At 37.6% G+C, this 12,527-nt stretch overlaps 1 protein-coding gene across 4 annotated transcripts in view; it reads left to right on the plus strand.

Moving 5' to 3' along the window:
* LOC112049775 (synaptotagmin-10) overlaps nucleotides 1-12,527 on the plus strand; it is a 97,142-nt gene that overhangs the window by 57,192 nt on the left and 27,423 nt on the right. For all 4 annotated transcript variants that reach the window (XM_052888769.1, XM_052888768.1, XM_052888766.1 and 1 more), the window contains one exon: nucleotides 548-689. In XM_052888769.1, coding sequence (XP_052744729.1) covers nucleotides 548-689 — 142 coding nt within the window. The remainder of the gene's footprint in view (nucleotides 1-547; nucleotides 690-12,527) is intronic.

A 12,527-nucleotide genomic window follows, 5' to 3' on the forward strand; every position in this document is an offset into this window, starting at 1 on the left:
AAGTATTAAGTTATCGTTCATTATTTAATGAAATTCGTGTAAGTTCTTCTGTATATTCGTCTATCAACAACGTCTTTCGGGAACCACTGCAAGAAATGAACCTCTTTTCTTTTCCGACTCCTATCTGCTAGCATCTTAAGCCAGTCTCTCTCATGGCCATTTCTTCTTCTTCTTTTTCGCTACGGTCTTGACAGAGTGGTCGTACTCGTCATATAGGTATGGTAGCAAGCCTCACTATCCATCGCCATTCATCCCGTAGTGTTCATTTATTATTTTTATATAAGGAATAAGTTCGCGCTTGACCACGATCTTACCTGATGGTAAGTGTAGATGAAGCCTCAGATGGAACGCGCTTGTCTAGAGTGATTTGAGTATAGATCTCCTAGTACATTCGTGAAGCGAACCATGGAGAGCAGTTTTCACTTGGTCAGTCCATCGCATTGGTGACCAGCGCGCTCCCAGCATTGCTTTATCTCATGTTATCTTCTGTATGTGACGTGCTGATAAATAATAAGTATTATATTTTAATGTAAGACATTGTTGCCAGGACTCGTCGTGACTCCGAAGACAGCAACTGCGACTCCCTGTCTCGCCAGGCAGCGATCCGCATCAGTCACTCCCTGCCCGACCTGCAAACAGAGCCTCTCAAACAGGAGTATGTGCAAGAACACAAAGACGCTGGGAAAAAGGTAAGGGAATCAGTAAAAGATTTTTTTGCTTGCGTTTGCCTATTCTTCATGTAGTGACTCTGAGGGTCTTCAATATTGATGAAAATGCCGTCACCTTGAATTTTTGACTATTGATAGCGTCCACTGATCCGCATCGTACGGGTCGCATCCGATACATATGTTGCGGATACGTGGACGTCTAGGTTTATATTTTAAACGTGTTATTTGTTCTACACTATGCCTGTATTGTACTGTACTGTATTGTAGCTACAGTAGTAATCGTGATTGAATTAACTTTTTTTTTTTATTCTTTACAAGTTAGCCCTTGATTACAATCTCACCTGATGGTAAGTGATGATGCAGTCTAAGATGGAAGCGGACTAACTTGTTAGGAGGAGGATGAAAATCCACACCCCTATCGGTTTCTACACAGCATCGTACCGGAACGCTAAATCGCTTGGCGGTACGTCTTTGCCGGTAGGGTGGTAACTAGCCACGGCCGAAGCCTCCCACCAGCCAGACCTGGACAATTAAGAAAATCTCAATCTGCCCAGCCGGGGATCGAACCCAAAACCTCCGTCTTGTAAATCCACCGCGCATACCACTGCGCCACGGCGGCCGTCAAAACTTTAACTTTAGAAGGCCAAGTGATCAAGCAAACAGCTAACCGATTAATAAAAAAAAAGTATTAACTAAAATAAAGTATGATACCGTGTAGGAGACCTTATTTATGAAAGGAAAACATTAGACCACTTAGTGGCAAAGCGAACGGCGGTACAACAAAAAGCTTTTATGACGAATATAACACTCGGGAACACAGCCAACATACGTGCAAATTGTTCATGGACCAAGCGCCTGCAACTGCCAGACACACCACATTATATGGTGGGAAATATTGTAACCACTATTATCATTATTATCATCATATCAACTAATGGACTTCCATTGCAGGACATAGGCCTTTTGTAGGGACTTTCAAACATCACGATCCTGAGCCGCCTGCATTCAGCGAATCCCTTCGATTCGCTTGATGTCGTCAGTCTACCTGGTGGGGGTCGACCAACACTGCGCTTTCTAGTGCGGCTTTCCAGCACCTTGTAACCCCATGCTGCTACAATATATACGTACCTATGGTAGGAGAGCATAGCATAGAATTTTAGGAGACAACAAGTTTCAAGGGTCCAGACCCTCAACCGTCCTATTATCCTATGTCTTATATATACCGTATTAAGCATATTTATTTTTTATATTGTTTTCGGCATAATATGAAAAACCATGTCCCAAGCCAGTTTTGAGTTTGCACAGGTTTGAGTCAATTTATTGTAGAATACTGTTATCATGTCAAATTTGAAGGTCCCAATAAAAAAATCAAAAATTACATTTCAAAGAGAAAATACAATGTCGGCCCCGGGAACCCAGGTATACCCCCGTATAAAAGTATATCTAGATTTTATGATGTATAAATAAGGATCTGGTTAAATAATTGGCTTAATAAAAGTATGTTTAAACATTTTTTTCATTAACTTGTTCAAAAACATTTCAAGCTCTAGCTTCAAATGTTACTTCTCGGCTTTAGTACACCGGCAAAAAATTTTCTGTTACCAACAAGCATAACAAACGAATACAAAAAAACGAACATATCATAAGTCTTCAAAAAATATCACAAAACTCAGGCTGTACGGTCAACGATCTTTGCTTGCCGTTGTAAACGTTGCAGCAAACTTTTTTGATAAAGTAACGACTTCATTATTAATGATATTATAAGTAAATTGCCGGGTGGTAAGGTTGGTCAGGGCTGGGGAATGCATTCTTCTTTAAGAATCTCCAGCGAAGGATTGCCATAAAGCTCACGATTTGGCGACTGGTGATTCAGTTCCTCATGATATTAAGAGGAAAATATAAAAAAATAGGTTTTAGATTTGTACAATGGAAGATCTAAAACCATAAAAACAGCTAACTTCCAAAGCCACCACGGTCCAAACTCCATAATTAGCTACCGTACTTATCTATATTAGGAGAATGGAGTGACAAACATACAGCCTTGATAAAATGAGGTATGTCTGGCTCTCGCAGACTCTTGTTCTATCATCAACGTTTAGCGTTTAGAATAAGGCTCTAAGAAATGTACATTACGTAGGCTTCATAAAATGTTATTTCACGTTTACCTAACGTTTTGTACCGGAGATTAGGAGGTCAATCTGCGTAATGATATGAGCAGGAAGATATTTTGTTATCAGCAGTCAACGATCAGGCTAAACTCCGTCTAGTCCCCGTTCCCGTTGGATTATAGGGATATAATATAGCCTATAACACTTACAAATAATGTGGTATTCTATTAGTAAAAGACTTTTTAAAATCGGTTCAGTCATCATCATTATCAACCCATATTTGAGTCTCCTCTCAGAATGACAAGGGTTAGGTCAAATAGTCCACCATTCCAGTACCAGTCCAAAATGTGGATTGGCAGACTTCACACACGCATAGAATTAAGAAAATTCTCTGGTATGCAGGTTTCCTCACGATGTTTTTCCTTCACCGTTTGAGACACGTGATATTTAATTACTTAAAATGCACACAACTTTAAAAGTTGGAGGTGCATGCCCCGCACCGGATTCGAACCCACACCCTCCGGAATCGGAGGCAGAGGTCATATCCACTGAGCTATCACGGCTGCACTGGGCTATCACGGCTGATCTAGAGATTACGTCACAAACTCACAAAGTTAACCTCTTTATGATATTAGAATTCACAGAGATTACTGTTGATGCTATGGGACGTGTTATAATGACTGCTGAGTGCATTTTAGTGGACTCAAAAGTGATTACAAATATAAGGAAACTAATGTCGAACAAAGGTTATGATTCACAACACTTGTCAGGATAACTTAATTAACAAATCAAACTGTAACCAAAATAAGTCCCTAGAATGGCAGAGAATGACCTTGAGTGGAGTCACGTACTTGTGAACGATGTGTGTAGGGTTAAAGGCGCCTTTTACTGATATCAAACACTCCCCTTTTCCACTCAAGTCACTCTCCCCGCCTATTCCAAGTAACCCATAAAGAATTACACAACAATAGATGTGGACGGTTCGAACGCCACGAGCACACTGAAGCCAACACGAGATCGTGCGACGTCATATCCCTCACAGACTATTATTTCCAACACTAAACGGCGATAACATGCAAGACAGCCTTTTGTATCCAAGGCCATAGATATAGGTTCGATTACCACAAGTTGTAGTACAAATAATACATGTAGTGCCTACCCTAGTTTAATACCTTGTGAACTTGTGTATTGCTATAAAAAATCCCTGTGGAGCTGGTGGTTACAAAACTCGTATTTATCTGACACTTCTCCATTTCTCAAAGTACCTTTAATACAAAAGAATTAATTCGCTTTGAAAATTGACTCCGAAAAATTCAATTCCAATGAAAGGATGTTAATTGTTTCTTTTAAAAACTTCGTTCGACTTTGTTCTTGTGAAATCGAATACAACTTGCTGAAGTCTTCTCAGAAGATTTTAGTCGTGGCTCGATAATTTTGTTTTGTTTCGTTTTTCATTTCACGCCTTCTGGGAATACTTTAATCAAGAAGCTTCGAAAACTTTGTTACACTAAGGACTTGATATTATTTAATTAAAAACGGTTCTTAAGAACTATTGAATATTATTCTACGTTTTGACTTTTAGTTACCTTTGTGTATACCTTTTTTATTAGCCGTGATAGCCCAGTGGATATGACCTTTGCCTCCGATTCCGGAGGGCATAGGTTTGAATCCGGTCCGGGATAAGCACCTCCAACTTTTCAGTTATGTGCATTTTAAGAAATTAAATATCACGTGTCTCAACAACCTGCATATATGAGAATTTACTTAATTCTCTACGAGTGTCAAGTCTGCTAATCCGCATTGGGTTAGCATGGTGGACTAATTGGCCTAAATCCTCTCATTCTGAGAGGATACTCGTGCTCAGCAGTGAGCGGATTATGGGTTGATAATGATGATGACGAATGATACATTTCTTACCTTAACATCAAAATTAAAATAAAAAAAAAGTTTCTTTATAACATTACTTACCAATATCTTTTGCCTTATAGAGTGGAAATTGAAAGAGACTTGAGCAGAGATCGAATCTCAGACCTTTCTGATTTGAGGTCGGTCCTTTAGTTTACTTAATCAACTAAATTAATTAGTAGGTAATTAATATTTAATATTTTTGTAATAGCTACAAACCAGAAGTTTTGTCTATTATATAAAACTAAATAGATATGTTTTAATCACAAAACATATCTTAGTTAGTTCGATACAATGTCTTTAGTAGAACTATTCTACATCAATTTGTGAAACATAAAAGTATGCCATATAGGTACCTACACTAACATTACACTATCTTTTTGCCCTTGTAAGATTCTACGTGTAACTAAAAATAAGGCTGAATACACACGCCATTATTCAGCTCTTTTATTACAGTAATACCTACGTCCTAATCACAGAACAGACAACGCTAAAAGCTGACGATTTTAGCAAAAGTAGCAAGGGGCGTGGCCCGCGTACATCCGGGTGTGCGGAACATCGCAAGCGTGTCCGCGCATGTACTAGCAGTCTTGTTTTGTTCTGTGACAAAAGGAATAAATAATATTCAACTCTAAAGTAAGGGTGACATATTTCATTTTTCACTAAGTATTAAACAGCCATTTAGGCCACGCTCCTGAGTACGCTGGGTTCTATACAAATAATTGGCACTTTATAAAATATAGTTACCTCTTATATCTGTGATCCTAATGAATAAATAGTGGTATATACGAGCACGTTGTACCTTCCACATATGTATTCTGTGGTTGATACATAGAAGCGCTCACACGCAGCGGCGTCTACTTCATAGATACAAACATGCTCTGCCTACCTTGAGGCCTTATTGCCAACGAATGATATTGTACGAAAATCGTAGAAGGAATGTTCCACTTTGTACAATTTGTACGTATACTACTCTACTCAAAAACCCTGTGCACGCTACTGTTCACACGTGATTCGTCATCAGCGACATTAACCCATATTCGACTCACTGCTGAGTTCGAGTCTCCTCACAGAATGAGAGGGGTTAGGCCAATAGTCCACCATGCTGGCCCAAGGCGGATTGGCAGACTTCATACACGCAGAGAATTAACAAAATTCTCTGGTAGACAGGTTTCCTCACGATGTTTAACTTTCATAGTTTCGAGAAACGTGATTTATTATTTCTTAAGATGCACACAACTGAAAAGTTGGAGATGCATGCTCCGTGATTGGAACCGACACCCTCCGGAATCGGAGGCAGAGGTCATATCCACTGGGCTATCACGGCTCATTAGGGAGGTATCAGTGTTGGTATAAATAAGAGGGTATTTGATGACTTGAGCTCAGTTGTTAGTGAGGGCAGCGTAGACGTCGTCACGCTGCCAGTCGCGTTAGTGATTTCGTGCAATAACGTTTTGTGTTGTAATTATGTTTATCATAAATTATTTAGTGTGGGAACATGTCGGGCAGGGAAGGTGAGTGTTTATGCATTCTTAAGGAATCCCTTAAACCCATCCCCAATGTCACAAGTCCTGGGAGCTGCTCGAGTTGTTTCCTCTGCCACAAAATAATGGTATCTATCGCTGCTACCCATTTTTTTTTTTTTATTATTTTTTTTTTATTTAAACACAACAACATTTATGCACACAAAAGAATTTACATAATATGATATAAAATAGATATACAGGAAATACAGATTTAAAACATAAATATCAATAACTGATTTGTACAGTGGACACAGAAATACTTAGGATATAAGTAGAAAAAAAAAACACACTATAAAACAATATAAACTACAATTAACACAAAAAATAAAACAAATAAAGAAAGCAAAAATGAACAAAGAAGAAAGAGCAAATTAATATTAAAAAAAATAAAGTAAAGTACCAAAAAGTAAAAATAAAGTAAAGACACTTAATCATTAACTTCCCTGCGCAGGGAGTTTATAACGTTACGACGAAAGCAGATCGTTTTAGAATTAAAAAGGTTGATGTCTTCATTATTTTGATGCAGAGAATTAAATAGGTTACAAAAATTTTTACATTGCGTCACAATAGTGCCTACTCTACTCAAAAACTTTGTGCACGCCATTGTTCACACTTGATTAATACTACAAAAAACGTACACTGTTTAAAAGTTTGAACGAACACCGCAAAAAATGTTCAGGACTTAGCCGTGTGCACGTAGCCTTATAGTTCGTTGGAGAGTATTTTGTCTGCGCAGCAACAAGCGAAGGAAAGTTTCACTTTGTACAATGTTGAAGGTGACCCAGTAAATTACACAGGTCGTGTAGCAGGCCGTCCGGCTGTATTAGATAGCCTGGCTCATTTACTCGAACGCTTAGGCGTTAGTCACAATAGAAACCTAAACAGTCATTTATTTATTAGTTCTTTATTTTAAAAATTTTAACAATGACAATATAAATATAAAAAAATCAACCCTCCCGCTGCGGGACATTTGAGTGCCCAAGCAACCGGTCGTCAGGGCTCCAGAGTGAGGAACCTCATCACAATACGCGCCGTCTCAAGAAGTGATACCTTTTGTATCCGACTCTTGATCCAACAGTTAAGCGAAGGCTTCTTAAGGTATTGGTTGAAGCTTTTCGACCATTGACTGAAACAAATATCGGAACAACAATAATAGTTGGCTCAACATTTCACATGGCGGTAATCTCGTGAGCAAGGTCCGAGTATTTTGATACTTTTTCCTTTTCGGCTTTAACCAGATTATTGTCATGTGGAACAGTAATATCAACAATTATTGCACGACGCACTGACCGATCGACTAGCACTATATCAGGTCTATTGGCTACAATATACCTGTCAGTGATAATCGTTCGGTCCCAGTAGAGCAATGCACTGCTATTTTCAAGAACTGACGCTGGGTCGTACATAGTCAGTCATCTCAAAATCGATAAACCTAAACAATTATTATAGAACGAAATATTTATTTATGACTTTCATACTGGTTAAATTTTGTGTATTTGATATTGATGGCGAGTCGGACAAAGTACTAATGAAAGTTTTTGCTAGGCACAATAATTCTGCATACTTTTTTGAGTCCTAAACTGTAAACAGAATGCGATCCTCAATTTTTGTATACTCATATCCTCACAGCGTCTAATATTGTCAACAGCTTTACAGTTTTTCTTAATTCTGAATTTTTGGGCTAAATGTAAACGAACCATTAAAATAAATCTTTAAAGATAGGTACACTTTTTGTTTCGAATCAGTTAGAATTTAAACGAACTTTTTTATTATTTTTGTTGTAAAATAAACTGCAATATTTATTTCACATTTATTTTGACAATGATTAATATCAAAGCTGGAAACGACTGATTTCATAATTATGTTTGTTTTGAGTTTGCACAATGTTGGGCAAAATATTGCACAAAGAAATACTTAAAAAATTAAACACACCCATATTCAGGGCTGAGAATTTCACCTGAAATTTTCATAGAAGAAAGAAAAATTCACTAGAAAGAAAAACTCTGCTCAGTCACATACTAACAGAGCACGTTAAGCAAAGCTTTTTAAAAACAAACAAATAATACTTTGATGTCAATTCTCATTTTGCATTTGTTTGTTGAAAGTTTGATATTTTATATTAAAGTTTTCTGGAACAGCATTTCATCTGAACTGTAGACTGCTATTCACAAATAGCCTGAGGCGTACTTTGTTAATAGAGTATCAAAGGAGGAAAATAATTAAACCTAGCTAACATATAATATTAAACCTTTGATATATAAAATATACATATTTTGAGCTTTATATTCTTTCAACACGATGCTATACAAGCTTTTAATTAACTAGCGGACTCCTGACTAGGTGGACGGAGGACATCAATCGGGTTGCAGGGAGCCCCTGGATTCTGGAGGCTCGAAACCATTGTGTTTTGAAGTCCAAGAAACCTATGTCCAGCAGTGGATGTCAGTGAATTAATATGTATGAAAATAACAATAATATCAACTTAAATACTCATTTACACTGTAGAATGCCTGTTGAGTTAGGTATTTATATAAATTATTAACCAGCACCTTATATTTATTTCTGTTATCGAGCCACAAGCGCTGGTAATTCTTTACTTAGTTTGAATGAAATAATCTCCTGAATATTCGCTTATGTTTCCTTTGTATGTTTGATGTATACAGTAAGCCACTGTAATCAAAATTTTCTTTAAAGTCTGAAGATTTTTCCCACCGCTGAAAGCGAAAAAAATACAACCATTTATTCTATAAATCATCTAATCTACCAAATCTAATCGATTCCAATGACACATTAGTAACTGCAACTTTACCGTTCCGGACTGTTGATATATGCCATCGATTTTGAAGAAGATCAAAAGGCAACGAACGCTCATAAATATCAAAATTTTGTAAAACAAGCGACAAGATGATCCAATCAATGAACTTTATACCGATAAATATTTACTAAGAGGACGTGACGGCACAAATGTTACGCTGATCATGAAATACATTATGTATCGAAAGGCGGTGAGAGACAGAACTTTGTCAATATATTATATACTATATAAAAAATCTCGTTTTATATTAATTTGGTCGGTCAAAAATGCTGAACCAATATATTTAATCTATACTAATATTATAAAACCGAAGAGTTAGATTGTTTGTTTGATTGAACGCGCTAATCTCAGGAAGTACTGGTCCGATTTGAAAAATTCTTTCAGTGTTAGATAGCCCATTTATCGAGAAAGGATATAAGGTATATATTATTGCTGTATTCCTACGGGAACGGGAACCACGCGGATGAAACCGCGCGGCGTCATCTTAATAATATTAGCTTAGTTTAATAATATTTGCTATATCGGGGCACGCAGTAATACAAGTTTCCACCTGGTGCCTTAGCAACTTGTATGTAATACTTTCTAAAATAAATGAACGACTTTTAATTTTTTTTTTTTTAATACAGATTTTTTTCCCTATATTTTAAAAATGACCTACGAGTATATACGAAAAGACTGTGTGATAAAAGACCAGCGATGGATCGAACCATCAACCTTCGGTGATGAGTTCGGCCTTTTTACCATTGAGCTATTGAGCTTTTAAATTTTTACGGTACTCGGTACGGACTTTTAAAGGGTGGAGTTTTCTAGGATAAAAAGTAGGTTTAATCCCATTAAAGACTATGTCTATACTAATTTTCACCCACATCAATTCTGTAGTGTTGACGTGAAAGAGAATACAACCATCCATCCATTCACACAAACTGTGACATTTATAGTATTTATAGGATATCAAACCCAGAAGCTCATTGTTGTTAGTCAAGGCATTGTAAACTGCGCCAAGAGATCCTATTGTAGGTTATATATATACCTATAGTAATTATTACGTGAAATGTGCTAAATGTTATACACTCCCCTCCTCAGCTTGTTTCTTCTCCCTGCCTTAATTTAGCTATGCAGGGATAACAACACGAGCGGAGGAGGGCAGGGTGCTGATCGATTGTCAAGGAATTCCTTAACCCTACATCCTGCAGTCACAAGTCCAGGACTCTGCTCGGAGTTTTTCTCTCTACCACGCCCGGACCCGGTACATGCACGGTGAATCCATGGAATGCTAAGATATTCGTCTCTCTCAGTGGCGTGCAGAAGGTTTTTAACTAGGCTATACGTACAAATTGTACAAAAAAAAACATACATACAGCGAACGTAGAATCTCCTCCTTTTTGGAAGTCGGTTAAAAATGGAAAATTTCTCCTCTAATGCAGGTACGTAATGGATTCATTGAATCCTCAGGGTATGCACTATGCATTGCGTTTATGCGTCTATGAAGTGCACGCCACTGTATAGGTACGTATATTTGCTTTTAATTGGAGACTAAAATCAACTCAGGAATGCCTAGTTTAATCAGAAGGCTGTTTATATTCATTTACTAACATAATATAATGGGGCGTCTCAAACACTTCTCTAAAGGTACTGTTACACATGCTCTAAAATAGCATGCTAAAAACTTGCTATTAAGTATGTTAATAAGAATGCTATTTTGAAGTATGCTCCTGAATAAGCATGCTCAAAGCAAACATTCCAATTACACATGCTAATTTGTATCTATCGCTCTCTGTCTATAGTATCGTGTTAGACAGGGAGAGATGAAGGTGAAGAGAATACAGAATAGCAATGCTGATTGACTAGCATACTTAAAAAGCAAACCTGTTCAGACGCGCTAAAAGCACGCCCCCTTCCACTCGCGTAGCAAGTAGCATGCTCATAAATTGCACGACTGTTGATTCTTGAGCAAGCTCGAAATAAGCATGCTCATTATAATGAGCATGCTTATTTGCGATAGACATGCTAATAAGTAACAACTGCTCAACAGCAGCATGCTTTCGTGCTTGAAATGAGCATGTGTAACAGTAGCCTAGATATACAAAATTAATTTGTTTTGTTTAACAATAATGTTAGAGAAAAGTATTCTTGTTTTCTAGGATGCTTGTATAATAGTCTATTGTAACGGCGAGGCCTCCTTCCTAAAAGGCATATGTAGCTTAGACCCACTACGCTGCTCTAATGTGGGATGGTGAGCTCTTGATACTTGTACTATTCATTGTTGCTTCATTTTAATGCTCCCGACTGAATTTTTCGACCACGGCGGCCTCAACAAATTACCTCCTATAGGACCTGCCTCACTATTTTTTATTTTTTTTAGTTAACCCTTGACTACAATCTCACCTGATGGTAAGTGATGATGCAATTTAAGATGAAAGCGGGTTAACTTGTTAGGAGAAGGATGAAAATCCACACCCTTTGCGGTTTCTATACGACATCGTACCGGAACGCTAAATCGCTTGGCGGTACGTCTTTGTCGGTAAGGTGGTAACTAGCCACGGCCGAAGCCTCCCACCAGCCAGACCTGGACCAATTAAGAAAACCTCAATCAGTCGGGGATCGAACCCAGGCCCTCCGTCCTGTAAATCCACCGCGCATACCAGTGCGCCATGGAGGCTGTCATAATGCGTAAGGTAGTTCCCTAGATTAAGGTAAGCAGACTTACAGTTTATCGTATCCAGTGAATTTTAATTCTGTGTTACTTACGACTTATTATAAGGCTTCTACGTAATCTTAAACCTTGTTTAGTATAGCTTTATTCGAGCCTTATTTTGTTACATAAATTACGTGTTCTTGAAAAAAATAATTATTTCTACAGCAGCTTTTTTGGAGGCTCATTAAGAGAAATAAATACTTATTACACTCCTTAGGAATATTAAGGACCTATTAGGGTGTAGAATAAGTAACTTTTAGAACTCGAGTTGTTCCTATAACGACGTCTTTTTATTAGACGTTACTGAGTTTGTTTTTCTTTAATTAAATGCACTCACTTTTTATTAGATGTTACTATTGTTTTTATTGAAATACATTGTACTTTTTACTGGGATCTCCGGCGGTGTTATAAACGGTTAAATAGTGCATGGCATGCACACGGCCTGTTGCTGAAACTTGGCATGCGCACTTCCGTGCGCTTGGATATGTCACTGAGATTGTGAACTGTCGATATTGTCTAATCATACATAGTCGTAAGAACCTACACTTGAGTGGCTCATAAACCAATGGTTAGATTAGAGATTTTTCTTAGGTTTGTGCGAATGCGTCATTTATTAAAATATATTATGTACAAACAGCAACACAAATGTGTCTATTATTATTATTATATCTATTTATTTAGGAAGAGCTCCAGATTCCATGCATAATGTATATATGCATACAGGAGTATGTTCTACTTGAGGTTACGTTAGGTTACACCGCGTCCAGCACGACTATTCTCTAACGATGTTTTGTATAACTCGCTAGTGCG

Source organism: Bicyclus anynana, chromosome 23 (genome assembly GCF_947172395.1).
Source record: "Bicyclus anynana chromosome 23, ilBicAnyn1.1, whole genome shotgun sequence".
Taxonomy (NCBI): Eukaryota; Metazoa; Arthropoda; class Insecta; order Lepidoptera; family Nymphalidae; genus Bicyclus; species Bicyclus anynana.